Consider the following 27,427-nt stretch of genomic DNA (forward strand, 5'->3'; position numbering starts at 1 on the left):
CAGACCCTTAACTGTAATAGTGTTAGGTGCCAAAATAGAAATAATTTTTGTTTCTGTGGTCCTTTTACTATAAATTAGATACAGATCTAGTGGAAAAACAGCAGGTATCCAGTTCAGTGAGCAGTGAAAGCCAAGACTGCACACTTGATTTTAAAAACAATAATGGAGTCTATATGAAACTTTCATTGAGATTTAGCAAGTGAGCTGAACACTGAAAAGGAAACTCCTTAATCGGTTTTATACTTACTACTCCATAGTCTAAGAATACCTCAAATTACTAAAACACAACCCAGCCAAGCACAGTATAAAATTTGGTTTCCTGATAGGGAACTGCTATACAAACTTGTACACACAAGTTCAATTATTTAATTTTGACATTAATTCCTAACTGGAACAATACAGTTTAGTGAATCAATGAGGCTTGCCAGCGTGGGAAGCCTGGGGCTAACCACAAGTGCCACTTCAGAGTCACTTCAACTTAAGTTCTCTGTGCAAACCTACAGACATATTAAGTAATGAGTGCATTTATCTTCAATTATTCAAGCACAGTTAAGTACTGTAATGATGCCAGTAGAGCAGATTGTGAACAGTACTTGTTCATTAGTCACAAACAACAGTCTTAAACTTGCCTATGTCTAGCATCCATTATAGAAAAAAGAGCTAATTAAATTGGAACCAATGTTCTGGAGGCAAATCCACTCTCCACACACAAATAACTATGTGTATCCAAGCTGGTATGACTAAACAGCATCTGACATTAAATGAGGATTTCAACTTTCCTAAGGATATGAATTACACATGATAAATAAATTATGGCAGCAAGCTTAAAAGAACAGTATCATGGACAAATTTATATAAAGACCAGTTAACTACTTTGACAATCACAAAGTGTTTAAAAAAAAAAAAAAGGCTGGTATATGACACAAAGTCAAGTAAAGGTTATTCAACTTAACAACCTTCAAGTAAAACTACCAGCTACATCCTGGTGATACAATAAAAGTTCCACAAACATAACAGCTTGTCCATGCCTCACAGTCTGTACACAGTTGCTCCCTCCACTAAACACACTATTCCCCAAACCTTGATGCATACTTCTATTCATATGTCATTTCCACACATAAAGGCCATCCATCACCCTATGTAAAAGAGCCTTTTCATTGGTCTCTATGTACTTAATCTCATTTTTTGACAATGGTGATTACTAAAATTACCTTTATTTAGTTATCTATTCCAACAAAACATCAGCTCCAAGAAGAAAAGCTATAATCCTAGTATCAAACATACCTTATATACAATAAGTATTCAATAAGTGTTTGTTATATGAAACTGAAATGAGTCATGTCCCTGGAGTCAAAAGGTTACCTACATAATAAGGAAGAATCAGAGTGTATGAACAGAAAGCAATATACAATCATGCAAAATTATGTAAATATAATAATTGTAACTGTAAGACATTGTGTTGAAAAAAATGTAGACCTAGATTTTTAGACTTACCTTTTCTTACCAAAAGTTCTAGGCTTTCCTCTAACATTCATGGGAACTTTTTAGTTTCTTCATTAACAGAGTACAGCAGCAGAAACAAAACTAATGGTGGTATGAAAGTTATATAAGATAACCAATTCATTTCCTTTATAAATATTTACTAAATATAAATATTTACTAAATAACTGTGAAATCTAAGTAAATTTCAGTAGTTCCTGTGGAATATTACTGGAAATTACCTATGAGAGTTCCAGAGTTGATCTTTAATACATATTTTCCATTTCCAGACCAAAAACTCCTTCTGCACCTACAGTATCAGCTGAGTAAGTTAAATCCAGTGTCTCTTTAAATATCTACAAAGGTGAATATGAAATAAAAACCACAGGAAGTATCAACAGCTAGCTCAGGATGAAATGTTCACAGGAACTAGAAAGCCCCCAGAAATCACTATTAATGAGGAGTTCCCTTTCTGGTTGGCAAATGCTGGGAAGATGGCTACCAGAGCCCATTTTGCAAATATTCATAAATTATTAGTATGCATTTCTACATTCCAAAATTTCATGTAGGGCCTTCATATTATATAGCTTGAGATAGAGGACTAACTACAGAAAGATACAACCTATTTAACGTTTATCTTAAATTTGTTCGTTTGTTTTTGGGGTAGTGTCTCACTCTAGCCCAGGCTAACCTGGCACTCACTCTAATTCCAGGCTGGATTAAAGGCATGCATTACCACACACAACTCTATCTTCACTTTTACTTATTATTATCAGGTTAATTATTATTTGAAGTTCTGGGGATCAAACACTGGGTCTCATGCCTACTAAGCAAGTGCTCTACCCCATGAAGCCACATTTACAACCTTAAACTTTTAAGACAGAAAAAGGCCTGGAAGCTGGGTATGTGGCTCACACCTATAATCCTAGCACCTGGCAGACTAAACTAGGAGGATTGCTGTGAGTTCAAGGCCAGCCTGAGTTACAGAGAGGTGAAAGAAAAGGCGAGGTGAGGGAAGAAAGGAAAGGAGAAAAGTCAAGGAAAAAAGGAAGGGAAAGAAGAAGCAGGTAAGCAAGTAGGGCTGGAGGGAGGAAGGGGGGAATAGGGAAGGAGGAGAGAACACTGTGCTTGATCTCCCAGCATGTATGCATAAATACATACATTCTTGACTCAATCAGCAATATTTTATCAAATGATCACTAGGAGTATACATCTTAGATATAAAATTTAAAAAGAAACATAAGGCCTACCCTCTTCAAAGTCTAGTCAAAAAAATAAACACAAACATATATATAACACAGTAGTTCTTGAAATAACTATAGTATGCTACAGGAACACAGAACAGGGCACAAAAACATCTCACTGTTGGCACAGTAAACTATCTATCTTTTCATTCTGCTTTCAGGTACAATCCTGTTCAAAGACTTTATATCTCAAAATGGATTCTGTCCCAGTTATCCTCAAGCATGGTGGGGATATATCAAAACAGCACTTATTCTTTTGCTGAAAGTTTATTTGATTAAAGACATTTTTATTTATTTATTTATTTGAGACAGACAGAGCAGGGGGAGAGAATGAGAAAGAGTGAGGGAATGCCAGGGCCTCTAGCTACTGAAAATGAACTACAGAGACATATGCCACTACATGCATATGGCTAACATGGGTCCTGGAGAACTGAACCTGGGTCCTTGGGCTTTGCAGGCAAACACCTTAACAATCAAGCCATCTCTCCAGCCCAGTTTATTTGTTTAAAAGAGAGTACCAGGGGCTGAAGAGATGCCTTAATGGTTAAGGTACTTGCCTGCAAAGCCAAAGAACCTCGGTTCGATTCCCTGGGACCCACGTAAGCCAGATGCACAAGGTGGTGCACGCATCTGGAGTTCGTTTGCAGGGGCTGGAGGCCCTGATGTGCCCATTTTCTCTCTCTCTATCTCTCTCTCTCTCTCCCCCCCCCCCCTTATTTCATGCTCTCAAATAAATAAATAAATAAAATAAAATATTTTAAAAAGAGTACCAAATAGGTTTTCTCAAACAAGAAAGATTCCCAAATATGGTTCTATCTCAATCTAGCTAAAAATGAAGATCATTCTACAATGAGTTAAGAGGACTAATCTGATCTCTTCTGAATTGTTAAGCTTCCAGAATAATGGTTTCTCAACTACTTCTTCCCAAGTGACTCTGAAACAGAAACATTAAGCTACTTCCAGGTTAGAAACTAGCCTCTGTGGGTTAGAAAATAAGGTAATTTTCCCAACATCCCAGTACCTAATCAGGTATCAAAATAGTAGACAGAAGGCAAGAATAGAAGAAATTGTTGGAAAGAGAGTTATCAGGAGACTGCTATGAAAGAGAGGAAGTCACCAGGGGATGACACTGAGGGGAAGAAGGTCTAGAGTATGAGACCGAGTTGGAAAACTAGGATTCTAGTCCCAGATTTGCTCCTAACTGGAGAACCAACCCCAGCCCAGCCACTGACCCTCTTGAAACCTCAATTTGTTTCCATCTATAAAATAACAGAGTCAGACTAAACTAGTGCTGAGTCCATTCTAACAATAAAATTCAATTCTAAGAGCACACTTAAAAGCTAGGCATACTACTTAGCCTCAGCTATCCATGAGAAAACTATAACTTTTATTGACTTTTTACCAAATACTTTTCCAGATCTTGCTTAGTAAGTGGGGGTATCTTGTATCAGCTTGCCAGAGGAACTACTTAAGTAACATTTGGTTAAACACATTCATTGGTAATCAGAAATAAAGAGACATAGGGAAATATATACATAAGTCAGGGACATGTTTACAGCAAACAAGCAGCTCTTATCTGGACATACTCATTTTTCCCAGCTTACTAGCAAATCTTGGACAAGAATCTTGGTTTTCTGACTCAACTGGCTACATCAGTTTCTATTACTACATAATGCCCACACTAAAACTTTGTGGTTTTATTTGCTCATCATAATTCTGTGGGTAAGCAATTAAGACTAAGCCTACTGGGCAGCGCATCTGCTGGTTAGGCCCAAAGTAACTGATGAGGTTGCACTCATATGGCATCTTGACTGGGGTGGGATGGCCAAAATGGACTGACCCACACCCTCAGAAGGTCAGTACACATCTCTAGCAGAATCAGGGTTTTCTGCTATTAGAAGAGTTCTCAGTAGAAAGATAGAACACACTTTGATATACAAAGTGCTTTCAAGTTCTCTCCTCTCCCAATGTTTACTAATACACCGGTCAGATATCCAAGCCTAATAATGCAAAAAGTAAAAAAAAAAAAAAGTTTAAGTACAGATGGGGCTGGAGAGATTGCTTGACAGTTAAGGTGCTTGCCTTTGAGGCCTAAGGACCCAGGTTCAATTCTCCAAGTCCCACATAAGCCAGACACGCATGGTGGCACGTGCATCTGGAATTTGTTTGCAGTGGCTAGAGGCCCTGGCATGCCCATTCTCTCTGTCTCTCTCTCTCTCTCCCTCTCTCTCTCTCTCTCTCTCTTTCTCTCTCCCCATTCTGTCTCTAATAAATAAATAAAAATAAATTAGGCAAAAAGTTGTTTAAAAGTACAGATAAAAGGAGACTAGTCATTACAAGCCATTGTTGTAAGTGTAAAAGTAAAGAAGAGTGGCCGGGCGTGGTGGCGCACGCCTTTAATCCCAGCACTGGGGAGGCAGAGGTAGGAGGATCACCATGAGTTCAAGGCCACCCTGAGACTACAGAGTTAATTCCAGGTCAGCCTGGACCCGAGTGAGACCCTATCTTGAAAAACCAAAAAAAAAAAAAAAAAAAAAAAGTGAAGAAGAGTACACTTCCAAATGCAAGACTATGAAACAGTGTCACCAGACTTCAACTCTAACCAATTAGATATTTAACATCTCTGTGTGTTGTCATCTTGGTAAGAGGGAAGTATCACCACCATCTTATCTATCTCCCATAGTTGTTTTACCAGTTGAACTCAAATGAAGTTTTTAAAAATTTACTGAAGCCCAACCATGTTCTAATCACTATGCTGGAAAAAGAAGGACTGAAAGGCATGATGATGTACAAGAATGTGAATCACAATTTTTGATTATATATTTTTATCTAAGTAGAAAACCTGAAGTGTTTATATAGGAAAATACTGTGCAACAGTTAAAATCAATGAAAGGCAAGTAATAAGTGTGCACTAGCAAGACATTTATGCCCTGAATATGGTCCTCTAGCCACAGGGGTGAATAGAGGCTGATATTCAATCCACATTCAGTTTGCCAGATCATAAACTCTAATGCAGAATTACATTTGTCCATAATAAAAAAAAAAAGAGTCCCTTTTTCTCTAAACAAAGATGCCTTCAGAACTGAGTGTAATGGTGCATGCTTATTATTCCAACATATCTATAATTCCAGCACTTGGTGGCAGAGGCAAGAGGACAAGTTTGAGGCCAGCCTGAATTATATACTAAGATCCTATCTCAAAAAGAAAAAAAAAGGTATCCTTAGCTCACCTAGGGATTACCTCAATACAGAGAGGATGGCTTTTTCTAATTCTCATAAAGCACTAAGCTAATGACTCTTCTAACTCCAGGGACAAAACTCAGGAGCAGAACATACAGGGAAATACGAAGTCACAGAACATTCTCATATTCCATACCTAGAATGTTCCAAATCATGAAAAGTAAAACTAATACTTAGAGATTGAAAACTATATAGGATAAAACTATAAAGAAAAGCATGAGAATAAGATGCAATATTTAGGATACTGGTTACCCCTGATCAAGGAGAAAACAGGATCAGGAGACATACATGAGAACTTCAGGATTCTAAAGTGTTAGGCACACTGCTTATCTTGATCTGACTATCAAACACTGTATACATATACTGAAATATCACACTATGCCCATAACTATGTACAATTATTTTGTCAATTAAAAATAAAAATGGGGAGGGGGCTTGGAGAGATGACTCAGCAGTTAAGGTGCTTGCTTGCAAAGCCTGACAACCTGGGTTCAATTCCTTAGTACCCACATAAAACCAGATACACAGAGTGGCACATGTATCTGAAGTTCATCTGCAGCAGCAAGAGGCCCTGGCGTACCCATTCTAATCCCCTTTCTCTCTTTTCTCTCAAATAAACAAGACATTTTTAAAATTAAAAGTAAATAATAAAACAGGATTGGAGAAATGACTCAGCAATTAAGGCACTTGCCTGCAAAGCCTAACAACCTAGTTCAACCCCCTAGTGGCCACATAAAACCAGATGCAGATGTGGTGCATGCAACTTGAGTTCACTTGTAGTGGCTAGAGACCCTGGCATACCCATTTTCTCTCTCTCTCACTCTCTCCTTGCAAATAATAAAAATAAAAACTGGTACATAATTAGTTTAATGTATACTTATAAACTTCTCTGTATTTTATAAATATTTTGTGTATGTATATACAGCATTTAACTAAAACAACTGCAAAAATAAAGACTACCTATTCTCAGAGAATTTACAACTTGAAAAAAAAAAGAGCTTAGAAATTGAAAGGAAAAAATGCTAACACCTAGAAATATAAAGTGAGATTTGTAAGATATGTATAATTGGGCAGCTTCTCAAAAAAGAAGCATCAAAGAAGTCGCAGTGTGTCTAATCCCACATGCAGCCCACACAATAACTATGATTGCAGCCCAACATAAAATCATACACCTTATGAGATTTTTTTCCATTGGTTATCCAATTGTGAGGTTCTCAAGTGTGAACTTTATAAATGGCGACATAACATTGCAATGTCAAAAGGTAGGCCATGCCTGGCCATTAGAACATGCCAAAGTACTTTAAAAAATAATATCTGGGCTGGAGAGATGGCTTAGTGGTTAAGCGCTTGCCTGTGAAGCCTAACGACCCCGGTTCGAGGCTCGGTTCCCCAGGTCCCACGTTAGCCAGATGCACAAGGGGGCGCACGCGTCTGGAGTTCGTTTGCAGAGGCTGGAAGCCCTGGCGCGCCCATTCTCTCTCTCTCCCTCTATCAGTCTTTCTCTCTGTGTCTGTCGCTCTCAAATAAATAAATAAAAATTTTTTTAAAATATATTAAAAAATAATAATAATATCTACAATGATAAAAGTATAAGCGGTTATGCACTTTGTAAATCAGATATTACTAAAATAAAATTCTATGACTTCTAATAAGGATGATATACACAGAAGTCATTTGTAAGTCTAATAAATATCAAAATGAAACCTGGAGACTAAGTAGCCAATAGCTTTGTGGGGTCCCTTCTTCACTTCCCCAGTACTGAAATACAAGTGCAATAACCACCACACCCAGCACATACATGGGGGCTGGGAATCTGAACCCAAATCCTCATGCAACCACTTTACTTAAGTGTGGTAGTTTGATTCAGGTGACCCCCATAAACTTAGGTATTCTGAATGCTATGACCCTAGCTGATGGCAGGCAGTGTATTGTTAGGGGCAGGCTTATAGGTGTTATAGCCTACTTCCTCTTATCAGTGTTTGGCACACTCTCCTGTTGCTGTTGGCCAGGAGGTGATGTCCTCCCTCTGCTTATATCAACATTTTCCCTGCCATCATGGAACTTCCTCTCGAGCTTGCAAGCAAAAATAAACCTTTTCTCCCCAGCTCCCCAAGATGCTTTTGGTCAGGTGTTTTCTGGCAGCAATGTGAACCTGACTGCAACACCAACCGAGCCATCTCCCAAGGCCTCTTACCTGTTTCTTTTTTTTTTCTTTAAATCTGAGGCTAAAGAACCAAAAAGGGTTTGAGAAAGAGAAGTTAAAAAGGAAAAAAACGGCTGGAGAGATGGCTCCCTGATTGCCTACAAAGCCTAACGACCCAGGTTCGACTCCCTAGTACCCATGTAAAGCCAGATGCACAATGGCACATTAATCTGGAGTTCATACGCAGCCATATTCTCTCTTTCCCTTCCTCCCTCCTTGCAAATAAATAAAATGGTTTTTTTTAATTTTTTTTTGGTTTATTTTTATTTATTTATTTGAGAGCAACAGACAGAGAAAGAGGCAGAGAGAGAGAGAGAGAGAGAATGGGCGCGCCAGGGCTTCCAGCCGCTGCAGGCGAATTCCAGATGCATGCGCCCCGTTGTGCATCTGGCTAATGTGGGTCCTGGGGAATCGAGCCTCGAACCGGGGTCTGTAGGCTTCACAGGCAAGCGCTTAACCGCTAAGCCATCTCTCCAGCCCAAATAAAATGTTTTTAAAAACAATAAAAAAGGAAGTCTGGAGAGATGGCTCAGTGATTAAGGTATTTGCTACAAAGCCGAATGACCTGGGTTCAATTCTCCAGTGCCTACATAAAGTCAGATACACAAAGTGGTACATGCATCTGGAATTTGTTTGCACAGGCTGGAGGCCCCAGCACTCACATTCTCTCTCTCTCTTTCTTACTCTCTCATCTTTCTCTGCTTACAAATAAATAAAAGTATTTTGAGAAATGAAAATAAACAAAAAGGAGAAAAATATTTTTAAACCATTCTAAAATAAAGGTAATTTGTATATTTTGACTTAGAAAGTGAAGCATGTTTGTTTGTTTTTTAAACAGGGTCTCACTAAGCAGCCCATTCTAGCCTGAAAATCATAGCAAACCTCCTGCCTCAGGTTCCCTAGTGGTGATATTATAAGAAAGCCTACCTTGGATTTGTTTGTTTTTTAAACTAATTATTTATTTAAGAGAGAGAGAATGGATGTTCCAGGGCCTCTGGCCACTACAAACAAACTACAGGCACATGTACCACCTTGTGCATCTGGCTTATGTGGGTCCTGGGGAATCAAACCTGGGTCCTTAGACTTCATAGGCAAGTGCCTTAACTGCTAAGCCATCTCTCCAGCCTTTTGTTTGTTTTTGGTTGTTGGTTGTTTTCAAGGTAGAATCTCACTCTAGCCTAGGCTGACCTGGAACTCATTCTGTAGTTCTAGGCTGGCCTCAAACTCACAGTGATCCTCCTACCTTTGTTTCCCGATTGCTGGGATTAAAGATATGCACCACTGCACCCAGCTTGCAGTCATTTTTAATAAATTATATAAAATATGGAAAAAGAATAACTATGAGAATAATCCATCATATTAAATACATAAAATAATGAGAAGACCAATATAAATAAGCTGCTATTATATACTAATTAATCTCATAATGATCATGTGTCAACCAATTAATTATCACAAACTATCCCTACACAAAGCTTTTTGTCAATACAATGCAAATTTATATGTGCTTAGTTATATTAGGCTTTAAAAACCACTTGAGGGGCTAGAGAGATGGTTCAATGGTTAGGGCACTTGCTTGCAATGCCTGACGGTCTGAGTTCAATTCCCCAGTACCCATATAAAGCCAGATGCACAAAGTGGCACATGCATCTGGACTTTGTTTGCAGAGCCTAGAGGCCATGGTATGCCCATGCTTTCTCTGTATATCTCTCCCCATCTTTTTGTCTGTGTTTGCAAATAGATAAATAATTAAAAAAAAAAAAAAACAGTTGAAGGACTGGAGAGATGGCTTAGCAGTTAAGGTGCTTGCCTGTAAAGCCTAAGGACCCAGGTTCAACTCCCCAGTACCCACATAAGCCAGATGCACAAGGTGGCACATGAGTCTGGAGTTTATCTGCAGTGGCTGGAGATCCTAGTGTACCCATTCTCTCTCTGTGTGTGCCTCTTTATGTCTCAAATGAATAAAATCTTTTTAAAAACCCACTTGATAAGAACAAAATCATTTCAAAGTTTTCTTAAATGAACTTTAGGGTTGGAGAGATGGCTCAGCAGTTAGAGGCACTTACCTGCAAAGCCTGACAGACCAGGTCTGAATCTCCAGTACCCATGTAAAGCCAGAGGCATGGAGTAGTGCATGCACGTGTAGTTCATTTGAAGAGGCAAGAGGTCCTGGCATACCAATACTCATTCTTTCTGCCTATCTGCTTCTTTCTGCCTCTCAAGTAAAGAAATAAATAAAATATTTTAAAAAAAGAATGGGGCTGGATAGATGGGTGACAAATAAGGCACTTGCCTGTGAAGCCTAAGGACCCAGGTTCAATTCCCCAGAACCCATATAAGCCAGATACACATGGTGGCACATGCATTTGGAGTTTGTTTGCTATGGCTTAGAGGCCCTGGTGCACTCATTCTCTCTCTCTCTAATAAGTAAAATAAGTAAAACTTTTTTAAAAAAGAATGTATTGGCCAGGTGTGGTGGCACACACCTTTACTCACTTGGGAGGCAGATAGGAGGATTGCTGTGAGTTTGAGGCCAGCCTAAGACTACATAGTGAATTCCAGGACAGTCAGGACTAGTGTGAGACCTTACCTCAAAAACAAAAAACCCCAAAACCAACAACAATAGCAACAAAAGGAAAAGAATGTATTTTAACCCCAGGCATGGTGACACATGCCAATGAGGCAGGCCGATTGCCATCAGTTGAAAATCATCCTGGGCTATGTAGTGAGTTCAAGACCCACTCAGACTACTGTGTAAGACCATGTCTAAAAACTAAATAAAGTTTGAGTTGAAATAACATCAAGAAATAACGTAAGAGTTGAAAATCAAGCTGAACATTTTGGTGTCTACTTGTGATCCCAGATACCTGGAAGGCTAAGGTAGGATGATCTCAATTTCAAGGTCAATCTGGGACTACAGAGTAAGACCATCATTTCAAACAACAAGAATCAAAAACAAATTATAATTGAATTAAAAATCTTCATTACCAAGTGAAAATATCAATGATCAGCAAGATGACATCATAGGAAGCAATCAACAATGGAACAAGACAACCTACAGGATAACAAAGATCCAGGTGCCACAGAATCCCACCTAAAAACCAATGAGATTCAAAAATGACAAACAGAGTCTGGGGACAAATTTTAGTCAGTGAAGTACTTTCCTTGCAAGCATCAGTATCTGAGTTTGATCCCCAGAACACATGTAAGAATGTCAAGTGAAACAGTATATACTTGTAATCCCAGCACTGGCAAGGCAAAGACAAGAGGATTCCTGGGACTCATGGGTCAGCCAGTCTGGCATAATTGGTGGGCTTCAGGACAAAGAGAGACCCTATTTTAAAAAAAAGGTGGGCTGGAGAGCCGGCTTAGCAGTTAAGGCGCTTGCCCGCGCAGCCAAAAGACCTTGGTTCAGTTCCCAAGGACCCACGTAAGCCAGATGCACAAGGTGGTGCATGTGTCTGAAGTTCATTTGCAGCAGCTGAAGGCCCTGGTGCACCCATTCTCTTTCTCTCTCTCTCTCCCTTTCCCTCTCTCTCTCAAATAAATAACAATAAAAATAAAATGGTAGGGCTGGAGAAATGGCTCAGCAGCTAAGGTGCTTGCCTACAAAGCCTAACAACCTGGGTTTGTACCCATATAAAACCATATGCACAAGTGGCACATGCATATGTAATTCATTTGCAGAGGCTAGAGATCCTGGTATGTCCAGTCTCTCACTCTCACTGTTGATGTGGTGGTTGGTGCATGCCTTTAATCCCAGCACTCTGGAAGACAGAGGTAAGAGAATCACTGTGAGTTCAAGGCTAGCTTGGAACTACACAGTGAATTCCAAGGTCAGCCTGGGCTTGATTGAGACCCTACCTCGAAAAACTAAAACAACAAACAAATAGGTGGACCATACTCACATAAGGATGAGATCCAAATTTATCCTCCATACACATGCACACACATGTGCATAACACATGAACATGTATGTATATAAAACATTAAGCAACAATGCTGCATGCAGTCTAATGGAAGAGAGAGAAATCACCAGTGAAGATACTCCACAGTGGACACTGCAAGCCTTATATTTGACCAACCAGGCCAATGAGCCAACGGGTGCAATAGTGGCATGTCTGTTATGGGGGAAACCAACTGCCCTCTAATTTGACTGAAGGCACGGTCCATGGGAGGGAATACATCCCTGACACTGAAAACCTACAACAGGGGTCGTCATGGTGTAATGTCTGCTGTCTAGCTAAATATATGTACTATGCTCAACAAACTGCCCAGTAAGCACTTCTCTTAATGTTCATACTCATATATTAATGCTACTCTCACTTTTTCATTATAGAACTTTCTCTTTTCAGGTGGCAGTGACCTTGGGATGACTCAGAAGGCATCATGGTGCTGAAAAAGTGATAGAGGAGTGCTCAGCACTGAAATATCTCTATCACATCTTTCACGGCTCAAAGTCCACTGCTCCTTTGGCTCTTACATTCTTTCCAACATCTCTTCCACTCAGCCAAAGGAAAAGCAGAGTTTCTTACAATACATTCTTCCAGATACAAAATGGCCTGGATATCCATGACCTCACAGCACCTAGCACTACGTACACAAGAGCCTCATAATAGGAGGAAAAGATGATGACATCAAAATAAAAGATAGACTGATTGAGGGGCGGCAGGGATATAATGGAAAGTGGAGTTGTGAAGGGGAAAGTGAGGGGGGAAAGGAATTATCATGGTTTATTGCCTATAATTATGGAAGTTGTCAATAATAATAAATAAATAAAATTAAAACAAAGAATGAGTTGGGAAGCATAACACTTTTGACAGCTGTCCTCTGACCTTCACAGATATACCATGGCACATGTGCACCCACACTCACAAACACAAACACACATATAGAAAATGGGCAGAGGTAAAACACCCAAGGTTATCCTCTGGTCTCCACACCCATGCATTCATACATGCATGCATATACACACACAGAGGAAGAGGAGGAGGAGGGAAACATAAAATTTAAATGCTCTGCTCTTGAAATTTTGATAACACTCTACTGTAAAACTATCTGGGGCTCATACTTCCCTTGTGAAATTATTTTTCTTTTTTAATAGTTACAGAATGAATAATTGTTTCTTGAGTGAATAAAATTTACACTTACAGGAAATAATCTATATCACAGTAATTGATAAATCACAAAAGATTCATAAATCTTTGAAGTTTTGACATTTTTTACATGACTTTAGAAACCAGCTTTGTATCTTTTTAAAAATTTATTTATTTGCATAGAGGTGAGGGGGATATGCTAGGGTTCTTTGCTGCTGTTAATGAATGCCAGATGCTGATGCCACTTTCTGCATCTGACTTACATGGGTGGCTGGGGAACTGAACCTAAGTTGGCAGGCTTCATTTGTAAGTGATCACCTTTAACCACTGAGCCATTTCCTCAGCACTTCAGCCCCAGCAATGCTGTATCTTGAAAGTACTAAATATATACCACTCTTGTTTTGCTTTTTTAAAAAATATTTTATTTTTACTTACTTATTTGAGGAAGAGAGAAAGAAGCAGATAGAGAGAGAAAGACAGAAAATGGGAACACCAGAGCCTCCAGCCACTGCAAAGGAACTCCAGACACATATGCCACCTTGTGTATCTGGTTTATGTGGACACTGGGGAACAGAACCAAGGTCTTTTAGCTTTGCAGGCAAATGCCTTAACTGCTAAGTCATCTCTTCAGCCCTTGCTTTTAGTTTTAAGGAGAAATTGATGAACTTATACAGGTTTTAAAAAATAACTGAAAATGTTTTGGGTGGTACAAAGTTGTGACTGTTACTTTGACAAACATCAAGTCAGATATTTTAGCTAGCACTTACCTCCAGACACAGGGGCATCCATGAAAACTGCTCCCATTTTCTCCACTTCTTTTGCCAATTCTTTTGAAACTGCAGGGTCAATAGTACTGGAATCTATTAATAATGAGCCCTTCTTCACTTTTCTAAGTAAACAAAAACAAATTATAGCTTACAACTCTGAAAAAATATTTCATGAAACTACTTCCACAATCACAATTGGTTAAAAGCTGCCTGACCATCAATGAGGCTTTTTTTTTTTTTTTTGTATTAAAAACATTACTAGTTAGAACTGGTTCAAAAACTCATATTCACTTCCACATCAATTATAGTTCAAAGTAAAACCAAACTCTTACAAATTGAAAAAATAAAACTAATAAACTACACAGTATAAAGTAGTCTGGTTTCAGGTATATATACACAGGTGAAGCTAAGATCTAAGTAATTTAAAACACCTATTAACTTTAAAAGGCCATTTGATAGGATTTAAATTTTTGTTTGTAAAGTCACTAGATTTTTCAAAAGTTAATTTGTCTTTAATAAGATATACTGCACATTTCATATATTCATATCATTTTCACTAAGTAGAATAAACACAAGCAATTAAAATTTAGCCATTTGCTTCAGAATGGCATATTCTTTCACCATGAAAACTTATTTTAAAGACTAAAATATCAAATAGGTAAAAAGGGAAATATAAGAATAAATCTGGAAATTTCTCACAATGTTTTTATTCTTTAAGATAGTGTAAAATACATAGACTGGTAAACAGGAAGCAGGACCAATATCATATTTTACATAAACACATAAACATTTAATTGGCATCGTTATGGTAAAACATTCATTTTCATACTGTAAGTGGGGAATGCACACCTAAATAAGCCCCTTGTTAAGGCAGTGGTTATTTTTAAGGGCTTAGGAAAACATGGCCTAAATTATAATCCATTAAAAGGACAACAGCTACCCAGGCCTACTGGCCCAGGTCTGCAATCCCAGCTACTAGGAGGTTGAGTCAGGAGGATCACAAGTTCAAGACCTGTGTAGGGTATATAGGAAGGCTAAATTATGCAATTTAGTGAGATCCTACCGCAAAAATAAATATGCAGGGCTGGGGAGGTGGTTTAGCGGTTAAGCACTTGCCTGTGAAGCCTAAGGACCCCGGTTCGAGGCTCGTTTCCCCAGGACCCATGTTAGCCAGATGCACAAGGGGGCACATGCATCTGGAGTTCCTTTGCAGTGGCTGATGGCCCTGGCACGCCCATTCTCTCTCTTTCCCTCTCTCTGCCTCTTTCTCTCTGTTGCTCTCAAATAAATAAATAAAAATAAACAAAAAAATACAAAATAAATAAATGGCTTAACTAAACTTTAATTCAAATTTCCTACAGTATTATTGCAGATATACTCACTGAGAGGATAAAATTCATGACTATAAAATTAGAACTTAATGTAAACATTAAAAAACAGGAAAAAATCACTGATAAAAGCTACTAAAATGGAAAATGAAATATTTCTATAGAAAAAAAATCACACTGTTTTAACATTTTATCAGTCTCCCCCCCACCCCCACCCCAGACAGGGTTTCATTCTAGCCCAGGCTGACCTGGAATTAGCTATGTATTCTCAGGGTGGCCTTGAACTTGCAGCAATCCTCCTACCTCTGCCTCCCAAGTGCTGGGAATAAAGGTGTATACCACAAGCACCAGCATGTTTTAACACTTTAGACATATACATTGTTTAAGTTCAAATGGAATGCTTGGGTATACTCCCCAGAAGAGATATAGCAAGTGCTACTAGAAATCACCTCAGTATGCTTCTCTAAAATCTAAAACATATAAATTAAATCTAACAATCTTCTACAATTTTATCATTAATCTAAAAATACAAACTAATGGGGAATGGTCCAGGAAATGGCTCAGCAGTTAAAGTTACTCGCCTGTAGCCACCCATGTAAAGCAAGGTGCAAAAAGTTCCCTATGCATCAGCAAGAGACCCTAACACACACATGGTACAGGTTTTCAAACATAAAAATATGAATTAAGTTCATCAGTGGTTTTATCATTTTTAAGATCTTAACCCTTAAAACAGATGGGAAATCATCTCAAAAGCTACTTGTGAACCAAGCACATGCCTTGAATATCAGTACTTGGGAGGCCTAGGTAGAAGGATCATTGTGAGTTTGAGGCCAGCCTGGGCTAGAGTGAGAGCCTGCCTCAGAACAAAACAAACAAAAAAGTTACTTGTGCACTGAGCACAAGGAAATAATTCTAACGAAGTCAAAAAAAAAAAAAAAAAAAGATCTATCCACAAGAAACAAATTGTAATTCAAAATATAGCCAAAACTCTTTCAAAGCACCCCCTGGATAAAGCCAGTCTGGTAGCTGGCCACCATCCTCCAAATTGAAAGATATTAATAAATATAGGGTTGGGCTACCACACACATTTTTAGTAACTTTTCCTTGAGAGGTGATGCAGGGCTATAACTGAAATAGGCGAGGTAATGAGCTAGCCAGGTGGCTCAGGACCACACACACTGTGGGCCTGCCAGTCCATCCAAAATGAGTTTTCAGCTATCCCTGAAATCTAAACACTTATCTTAAGGTTTTCAGTCTAATATCCATGATCTTTTGCTTCCACCTTTGTTAGTTTTCCAAAGTAAATCAATTTCCAAAAACATCAAGTTTCTAAACCCATTCTTGTAGCAAATGCTAGAGTCTATAGGGCCTACTAATCTGTACTAGCTCTTTGCTGAAATTCAACAATAAAATAAGAATAAGAATCAATAATATCAGAAAAGAGAATTCAGCCACTGTCATCCTAGTTAAACCACAGGGTTTCACAATAAGCAACAATTAACCCACAGGTTTATAGCCAAGGAAGACAGGCACTGGCTAGGAAACACTGGCCTAAATTATATTTTATTTAAAGAGGTACTGCTAACCTTTAATTCCAACTTCCCAAAGCTCTTACTACAGATGTACTAACCCAAAGGACATACAGCAACTTTTTATTATATAATAAAATATTAAATAACAGTGTTGTTTCCAATGTTTGGTTTTATTTTCCACAGAACTTTTTTTTTTCTGAATTTCTATACACCATAAGAAAATTGTGCTTTTAAAAGCTGTTCAATTTTTCAAAATGCAAGCTTTAAAAGCCTCTTAAGCATGCTGCCAATGAAAGGGTAAATTTAATGCAAGAGTTAAAAGAACAACAACAAAATAAAAAAAAAAGAAAGAAAGAAAGAAAAAAGAAAAAGCCCTATTCCCCAAAGTCACATACTTGACCGGCTTTGGTGAAAAAATAAACCTTTTACAACAAGAAAGAAACCACAGTGCTTGCTTTATGAAATAAGAAAACAGTATAGAAAACTTTTACAAATGTGACTACAATTTTCTAATGGTTCTAATAAATGTGAAACTCATGAGCTATCGTAACAAGAAAATATCCAGAGTTGAGCAATACATACTTCAGAATCCCATTCACTCCAGAATAAACTTCGACTGTGTTGATGCTGGTGGGCAGCATTGTAATAATTCTGTCAGCCTTTTCAGCCACATCTGCTGGGGAAGACACTACCTTCAAAAAAAATTGCAAAGAAACATTATTTAAATTAAAATGCAAACAGTTTCTAGAGCAAAACAGGGTCCACTTTCTATGCATGCCTATAACAGTGACAATGCAGAAAAGCCAATCTTTGTTTCCAAATTCAAAAAAAACACAAAGCTTGTCACCTAAAAGAAGAGTCCATTTCTTGTACTCTTAACAGATGTGGTTTCTATGAAATTGAATCTGTTTATTATTTATTTGAGAGAGACTCTTGAGAGAAACATGGAGAGAGGGAGGGAGGCAAGGAGAGAAAGAGAAGAATGGGCATGCCAGGACCTCTAGCCACTGCAAATGAATGACAGATGCATGTGCTACTTTGTGCACCTGGCTTTAAGTGGGTACTGGAAAACTGAACCCAGGCCAGCCAGCAAGCACCTTTAGCTGCTGAGCCATAACACAGCCCAACTGTTTATTTTTTAAAGTGTGAAGGGAAGCAAAGGGAAAGGGCAGAGCCCCATAGTCCTATTAACAGATTTCTCACTGGACACCTTCAATTTGGTTCTTAAACACAATATGTTTTGGTATATGCTTGGACTTAAGAAGAACATTCAAGTACAACAGAGCTGGTGGGCCCACTACAGGATTCAACGTGATCTGGTGAGCAGACACATTTCAAGGCAATAATGATAATCGCTTTTACAAAAGGAAAGGTTACTATGAACGCCACAAGAAAGGTTGACAGTATGATTTCCCAAAACTCATGTCAAGATTACATATGAGATACATGAAGAAGCATCAAGTCACAATCTCAACTCTCTTTTCTGCTTTAAAATGACCATGAACATTTTACAAAGTTGCTCTGCCATTCTCTGAGTACATACAACTTTGCTTACATGCTCTTCCTGGCCTCAGCTCTTATTTCCTCTCACTCATAAACTCTGACACACTCCTAGCCAGCTGGCAACCAGAAAGGTCAGAAGAAGCTAGGAACCCACTCCTTTTTAAAATATATATATATATTATTTATTTATTTATTTATTTGAGGTAGGGTCTCACTCTAGCCTAGGAATTCACTATGAAGTCTCAGGCTGGCTTCAAACTCATAGCAATCCTCCTACCTTAGCTTCCAGAATGCTGGATTAAAAGCGTGTGCCACCATGCCCAGCTTTTGTTTTGTTTTTTTGAGGTAGGGTCTCTAGCACTAGCCCAGGCTGATTTGTAATTGGAACTCACAATAATCCTACCTCAGCCTCCAGAGTACTGGGATTCAAGGCATGTGCCACTCACTACACCAGGCTCAGGAGCCCACTCTTAAGAGACCTCAAATTCTTTCACAAGAAAGAATATATCACCCTAATTTTCACAAGTTTCTCTAATTTTTTTCTCTATTTAATAAGACAGGGAAGCCCAGTGAAGTGGCACAGACCTGTATTCCTAGCATTTGAGAAGTAGAGGCAGGAGGATGAGAAGTTCAAGGCTCACCTAGTCTACATGATGAGTTTGAGGCCAACCTGGACTACATACACAAAAGAATTATAAGGATAGATATAAGGAGGAAGGAGGAATGATGAGAGGGAAGGAGGCAGGCAGAAAGATCAGACAGATAGCTAAAGACTCTCCAAAATAATTTACATATGCAAAAATTGACATGCATTACTTATGTAGAAAGTGAACATATTTTCTACTAGAAACATAAAGTGGTGACTAAGTATCTAAGGGATGGGAATGTCTCTGCTTTTCATGTAGTGGAAGTTTACATATTATTTTTCCTTTTATCCTATAGTATGAGCTAAAAGTAATTACGTTTCCATTTTCTGTAAGACTACTAGGTTCTAAATCAAATTCTAAAGTAATTTTAAAAATCATTTTCAAAATTTCAGACAACCAAATATCCTAGTATTTTGTATATTAACAAAGTAGGAAATATAGAACACCTAACACTAAAACAAAACAAAATAATAGATATCTCTTGGAGGCTGGAGAGATGGCTCAGTGGTTAAGGTGCTTACCTGCAAAGCCTGATGAGCCAAGATCAATTCCCCAGTACCCACATAAAGCCAGATGACAAAGTGGCATCTGGAGTTTGCAGTGGCACAAGGCCTTGGAGTGCTCTCTCTCTTTCTCTCTTTCTCTCTCTCTCTCTTTCTGCTTATAAATGAATCAAAAAAAGTTTAAAGATATCTCTTTGCCACAAGAGGTAACACATGCCTTTAACTCAGCACTCAGGAGGCAGAGACAGGAGGACTGCTATGAGTTTGAGGCCAGCCTGGAGCTACAGAGTGGGTTCCAGGTCAGCCTAGGCTGGAGTGAGACCCTACCTCGGAAAAAAAAATGAGGTATTTCCTTCAATGTTTGAATCTAAAGACAATAAAGCATAAATAAAAGTCATAATACGGTATATTCAACATGCATATTTTGATAATTTAATAGGCATTTGTCAAAAAGTTTTGAAAATTAAAAATTTCCCCATCAGATTAGAAAGAAATACTTAAATTCCACAAAAACTTTTCCAACACTCAAATTAGCACTGTGATTCAAAAGGAGGCTGCTATTTATTGGCAAACAGTTCAAGTTTATGCAAGAGAAACATATTTCAATAAAATGGAATAACAAAAGAAACATGTAAAAGTAATAATTCTCTACTGAACTATCTTAAGAATATGGGTTTCCAAGAAAATTCCACTGGGCATAGTGGCATATGCCTTTAATCCCAGTACTTGGAGGCAGAGGTAGGAGGACTGATGTGAGTTTGAGGCCAGTTTGAGACTAGAGTGAGTTCCAGATTAGCCTGAATTAAAGACACATACTAGCTCAAAAAAAGAAAAGAAAAATCCCATTCAAATGCTCATCATTGTATTGAACTAAATATAATGCAAAACAATGGCATGCCTTCCAAGGCCTTTCTTCCTATTGCAACTCTACCTTAGATCTTTCAGGGATGGCAGTAAACCCTGAAGTCCAAGAGTTAACTTCAGGATTCCTTTTAGTTCTCTTTCAGCCAAGTGTGGTGGCACACGCCTTTAATCCCAGCACTCAGAAGGCAGAGGTAGGAGAATTGCTGTGGGTTTGAGGCTACCCTGAGACTACCTACTGAATTCCAGGTCAGCCTGGGCTAGCTCAAAAAACCAAAAGAGTTCTCTTCCATGGAAAGATATTCAGTTCCATATAGATAAGATATCCTTGGATAGGTTCCCTAAATGGCACCAACTTAAAGGGCATTTCACATCTCCAAGTATTCTCATGCCCATGAACTGGCAGTGCCAACTCATCAAACTGCCAAGTGCATCAGCCCCCTGCATCCCCAGCATCTGCTGCTTAGGATGATTAATACATGAGTATGTTATCTCCACAATTACATAATAAAGTACTGTCAAAGCTCATATGTCTATAAAGCACACACTGATAGTGGTAGCTGGAATGTCACCACTATAGCCACAACTGCTCTGCATCTAATGACTACATGCATTTGGTACATTATAATAGCATTGTCTTATTTGCTAGAAAAGCATGTTTCTTGACATATATGTTCAAATAATCTTACCACTAATGTGATGACTTTGAAACTCTGAAAGAGCTAATCAAAAAATTTGGCCACATCTCAAAAGACAAGGGAAAAAAATAAAACTTATTGCCAAACTGGCACTAGCCACAAAAGCCTTTAACAGCCAAACTAACTTAGTGGATAACCAAAGACAGCATGGATCAAACAAAGAACACTCAGTTGGAAAAGCCAGAGACTCAGCCAGCCAGATAGTCATACATGACTTTGTTCTAATTACCTGACCTCCCTGGCTTTAGTTTAGTCTCCCATTCTATATAATATTACAACAGTACTTTGAAAAGCTTGATAATCCCTATAATTCCAGCACTCGGGAGGCTGATGCAGGAGGATCACACGTTTCAAGCCAGCCTGGGCAGCATAGTCAATGAAACTTTTTCTCAAAAAAATAAAAACAAGCCAGTCGTGGTGGCGCCCTCAGGAGGCAGAGGAAGAAGGATCACAGTGAGTTTGAAGCCAGCCTGAAACTACATAGTGAATTCCAGGTCAACCTGGGCTAGAGAGAGACCCTACCTGGAAAAAAATAAAATTAAAAATAAATAAAATAAAAACAGGGCTGGAGAAAGATGGTTCAGCAATTAAGGTGCTTGCCCACAAATCCTAAAGACCCAGGTTCAATTCCCCAGTACCCACATAAAGCCAAATACACAAAGTGGCACATGCATCTGAAGTTCATCTGCAGCAACTAGAAGCCATGGTACCCCATATTCATTCTGTCTCTCCTCTCTCTCTCTTCTTGGAAATAAACAAATAAATAATATTTAAAAATAAAATAAAAACAGGGGTAGAGAGATGGTTTAGTGGTTAAGGAGTTTGCCTGTGAAGCCGAGGGACCCATGTTCTGCTCTCTAGATCCCGTGTTAGCCAGATGCACTAAGGTGAGGCAAGCACAAGGTGGCACATGCCCACTAGGAGGCACAGGCGTCTAGAGTTTGATTTCAGTGGCTGAAGCCCTGGTGCGCCAATTCTCTCCCCCGCCCCCATCTCTCTCTTTCTAAAATAAAAAATAAAATAAAATATAAGCAAACAACAACAACAACAAAAGTAATTTGGCTTCTATCTCAAAATAGAAAGGAAACAGGTACTTTTTATATTTAGTAACTTTAAATTCTAGGAAGGTTGGTCACTGCGAAGAGGAGCCAATGGGACTGGAAGCACCTGTAGGATTTTGACTCCTTACAAACAGACAGCATTAGCAGGACTAGCATTACTCAGGCCTTTAATGCCTCCATAGCTGTGGGGGTCAGCAGTCTGGCTGAATGGATCTTAGCTATGCTCTGATTGCTAAGATAGTTCAGGCTCATTTCAACAGCCTCATTCTTTACAATTATGAGTTAAAATGAGGCTACTTTTCTATTATTATGACTACAGGAGACTGGTTCCCACGTATATCAGTTTCTAGAATCTTTAAGAATTCTAGCAATTTCTCTAGTTTTAACTTTAATAATCAGTATGTATCAATGGCAAGTGTATGATATAAAGCACGGAAGACTGGGTACCTTAAAAACAAAATCTGCTTAGAGAGGGGAGAAGGGCCGCAAATAAGCGAAAGGAACTCTACCAGCCCTTGGAAGGAGACAACTACTGCCTAGTCACTTAGGTTGTTCACTTTTTTAAAAATATTTGATTTATTTAATTATCTGAGAGAGTGGGAGGATGGGCACACCAGGGCCTCCAGACACTGCAAATGAACTCCAGACATGTGTGCCACTTTGTGCATCTGGATTATGTGGGTAGTAGGGAATCGAACCTAGGTCCTTTGGCTTCACAGGCAAATGCTTTAACTGCTAAGCCATCTCTCCAGACTCAGGCTGTTCAACTTTTTGACATTACAACATGATGCTGTCATCTGCACACACACTAAACTGGATTCATAGCTATCCTGGAATGTATGTGGCCTGCAGGTCAGAGGCTAGACATGCCTGCCTTCAAGATAAAAATTGTACATTTTCTTTTTCTTTTCTTTCTTTTTTCTTTTTTTCTTTTTTTTTTTTTTTTTTTTTTTTTGGTTTTTCGAGATAGGGTCTCACTCTAGCCCAGGCTGACCTGGAATTTATTATGCAGTCTCAGGATAGTCTTGAACTCACAGCGACCTCTGCCTCCTCATAGAGGACAACCTCAGGATATATTTCTTTGCCCTTCGTTTGAGACAAGGTCCCTTCTTGCCACTACTGCTTATAAGTGTCTGGATTCTCCTGGTTCTGCCTCCCATTGCTATAGGCACAACAGAGTTAGAAAAGCATGTATCACTTTGCATCTGGTCTACATGGTGCTGAGGAAGATCAAACTTAGGTCCACAGGATTATAACCAAGCACCTTTAACTGCTGAGCCATCCCCCCAGCCAAGATTTTGGTTTCCAAGGTTTTTGTAGTATTTAATTTTTATGTATTTGAGAGAGATAAAGGGGCAGAGAGGTAGAGAAAGAGAGAGAGAGAGAGAGAGAATGGGTGCACCAGGACCTCTAGCCACTGAAAAGGAGCTCCAGATGCATGTGCCACCTTGTGCATCTGGCTTATGTGGGTCCTCAGGAATCAAACCTGGGTCCTTTGGCTTTGCAGGCAAGCATCTTAACCACTAAACCATCTCTTCAGGCCCATTTCCAAGTTTTTGCCTTCATATTTTTGTTTATGAGAGAGACAGAGAAAGGAGGGAGATAGTACACCAGGGTCCACGCTACTACAAATGAACTCCAGATGCGTGTGCCACCTTGTGTGCATGTGTCACCGTGTGCTTCTGGCTTATGTGGGTTCTGGGGGGTTGAACCAGGGTCCTTAGGCTTCATAGGCAAGCAACGTAACTGTTTAACTCTCCAGCCCCTGCCTTCACTTTTGTGTATAACTGAGCCCCTGCCCTTAACACACAATGGGAAGGAAGTATGGAAGCCAGAATTCTCTCTCCTTACAACCTATTTCCATCTTCACATGTTTTGCTCTCTAAAAAATTTAATGAAGGCAGTTGTGGTGGCACATGCCTTCAATCCCAGCACTCAGGAAGCAGATGTAGGAGGATCACCATGAGTTCAAGGCCACCCTGAGACTACATAGTGAATTCCAGGTCAGCCTGGACTAGAGTGAAAACTCTACCTTGAAAAACCAAATGAAAAAAAAAAAAAATTTATACCAGCAATAGAGGGTAGAGGAATGAACTGTTGAACACAGGAATATACACACTCACCAAAAAATAAAAATAAACAAAGACTATGCTTGCAAACAAAAAGGTCACATGAGTCAGGCATGGTGACAAATGCCTTTAATCCCAGCACTCAGGTGGCAGAGGTAGGAGGATCACCATGAGTTCGAGGCCACCACTCTGAGACTATACAGTGAATTCCAGGTCAGCCTGGACTAGACTAAAACCCTACCTCGAAAAACCAAAACAGTAAAAAAAAAGAGGGTCACATGAATATCTGTAATGACTAATGATGATGAATTAGAATAGAATAGAATAGAATAGAATTAGCAAAAAGCAAGAATTTTACTGGGAAATAAAGATAAAGAGGGTAACTTCAGATAAAGAGATACTTCAGGTAGAGCACCAGAAAGTCCTGGAAATCTATAAAAAAGCAAAAAAGATTCACATTCAATGATAACTATTTCCCTTGTTCCAAAAGCAAGATGACAGGCATGGAGAAAAGGTGAAAGCATCGGTAACTGAAAAGGTCATCAGCTGTTTCTTTGCTAGTCCACACTTCCACTCAACTGAATGGTCCCCATTCAATTCCTCTCTTGATCTTTGGTAAATGCTGTATTAAATGAAGACATGGCCCTGTTTAAAGATCAAGTAACACTACTACTCTTATAAATTATATGCATGCATATGTCATTACATAGTTGTACTGTTACAGTGCTGAGTGTATGAGCTATCTCCAGAGAAATATTCATCTCCTCAAAATAACTGATTCACCCCACACTATCAGTGTAAGTCATCTCTAAAGATGGTAAAAGTCCACCTTTCCCAAATTCTCTCCCAAATAATTAACTGCTCAAATTGTTGCAACAAAGCCACTAAGTCCCTAAGTTATTTTAGATCAACTGAAAGCCCACAGCACTCAGAAGTACAATGTCCATTTCCACCAGCTACATGGCAATATGCAGGGCAAAGATATGGATGTTTAGTTCTGTAAATAGCCTTTCTCTAAGTTGCCTAGACCTACTTTTTATTTCAGTATTTCATTTCTCAGTATTTACTTTCAACCCTATTATCCAGAATTGATTATTTAATTTTATTTTTGTCTTAACTTTTTCTCTATTTCTTAGGAATTTTAAGTATCTTTCCAGTTCTGGGATCATACTTCACCCTGAGTTGCCATTCAAAAACTTTTATAAAATTTTCTTCATATCCAGAAAAAAAATTCTAAATTCAAAGACTAATACATAGACTTTTGTCATCTGAGTTACTAATAAATAATAAATCAAAGAGTACAAAACTTACCCAGCAGATGCTACCATCAAATGATAATTTTAATACCAAAATTCTGAAAAGTACCACATTAGACATCTGTCACAACTCAACTCCATATTACATCACACAGTGCTTTTAGGTTGTCTCTGGTTTATAGCCAGTAACCGTCAGAGTGCTATCATACAGCATTTACAAAATACAAAGTAAATTCACAAAGAGCCTCTTCTTTGACCTTCAGAATCTAATGTCTCAAGCTGTAGTCATTCACATTTTACAGATGTGGAAACCAAATGAGGGGAAATAATTCACCCTGTTAAGACAAAACTTAAGTGTCTGATCTGGGACTGAAGCTAAGCTTTCTATCTCCTAAGCCTATTTCTGACCTAAGACTATCGTGGCTGCCTTTCACTAACATAAGAGGCTATGCTCATGAAACTAACTGCTGTATCAACATAGTCAGTAAAGTTATTATCTCATGGAAACTAATGAAATGAAACAAGCCCCTCTAACAAAATGTAGAAAATCTTCCTAGTCAATCACCTGGTTAAAAAAAAAAAAATAGGCCCATACCTAACATCTATCAGGTGCTCTTCTGTGAATCTAGATGTTGAATTGATGTTAAATACATAATGATATAAAGTTAATGTTGAATGAGGCAACCTACAAAGATGCCCTCACTTCTTTGAATGTATACTCATTTTTAATATCACAATCTGAATTGAAGCAAAGCTAAAGACAAGGCCTTACCTGTTCACCTGCCTCTTGAAACTCTTTGCATGCATCAGGGAACACGTCATAAATAATGAGCGGATAGCCATGTTTCATGAGATTTTTTGCCATTGGATTACCCATGTTTCCCAGTCCAATGAATCCAACTGGAGTCTTAGAAGCCATTGACCTAGAACATACTGATTTCAATACATTACTTTTAATGGGGAAGACCATATTTTTATTCTAAACACTCTAAGTCAAATTATTAGATATCAGCTATTTGAAAAACTTACTAAAAGAATTAGTTTTAAACAAATAATCACATTTCAAGATATCAATAATATGCAGGCAGACTAACTTCTAATCATTTGGTCCTCCAGGAACATTCATAAAATTTCAACCTCTATTTTCTATCTCTAAAATATTTTTGTGACAATTTTAACAAACTTACTGTTATCATTTATAAGACATCTCTCGCATAAATTACTGTGATGGATTACAGCAGATGTCCCCCAGAAACTCGTGTTTTCAATGCTTGTTCCCCAGGTAATGGCACTCTGAGAGGTGGAGCCCTACTGGAGGAGATGCATTGCTGGGGCCGGTCTTTTAGGTGTTACAGCCCAGCTTCCCCCTTGCCAGAGCTCAGCTTGCTCTCTTGCTGCTTTCTACCAGCTGCTGTGGCAAGAAGTGATGTCAAGCCTCTCTGCTCTATCATCCTCTCTCCCTGCCATACTGAAACGTTCCCTCAAGACTGCCTTATGTTTCCATCAGCTGCTTTACTCTGGTATTTTGTCCCAACAAGAAGGTAAGTAGAATAGTTACCTACTTTGTGAAGTAGCTTAGGTTCCTTGTAACTATATTACCTCCTATAATAACATGTGTAAGCCACTGGAAGACCGTTTTTTTTATTTGTTTGTTTGTTTTGTTTTTCGAGGTAGGGTCTCTGGAATTCACTATGTAGTCTCAGGCTGGCCTTGAACTCATGGCGATCCTCCTACCTCTGCCTCCTGAGTGCTGGGATTAAAGGCGTGTACCACCACACCTGACTTAAGACTGTATCTCTGACTGGGCTAATCATTATAAAAGCCATCTCTTCCAACAGTATTAAAAAAAAGACTTGAGCTAGAGGTATAGCTTAGCAGCAAAGTACATGCCTAGCATGGCTGAGGCCTTGGGTTTAACACCCCACATGCCTCCCTCCAAAA

General features: G+C 38.8%; 1 protein-coding gene across 1 annotated transcript in view; it reads right to left on the minus strand.

Moving 5' to 3' along the window:
- The window catches only part of Hibadh (3-hydroxyisobutyrate dehydrogenase), a 127,418-nt gene that overhangs the window by 85,910 nt on the left and 14,081 nt on the right, over nucleotides 1-27,427 (minus strand). Inside the window, exons 2-4 of the mRNA XM_004652781.2 lie at nucleotides 26,259-26,419; nucleotides 17,471-17,580; nucleotides 14,029-14,150 (exon numbers count right to left, since the gene is read on the minus strand). Coding sequence (XP_004652838.1) covers nucleotides 14,029-14,150; nucleotides 17,471-17,580; nucleotides 26,259-26,419 — 393 coding nt within the window. The remainder of the gene's footprint in view (nucleotides 1-14,028; nucleotides 14,151-17,470; nucleotides 17,581-26,258; nucleotides 26,420-27,427) is intronic.

The sequence above is a fragment of the Jaculus jaculus genome, chromosome 16, assembly GCF_020740685.1.
Source record: "Jaculus jaculus isolate mJacJac1 chromosome 16, mJacJac1.mat.Y.cur, whole genome shotgun sequence".
NCBI lineage: Eukaryota > Metazoa > Chordata > Mammalia > Rodentia > Dipodidae > Jaculus > Jaculus jaculus.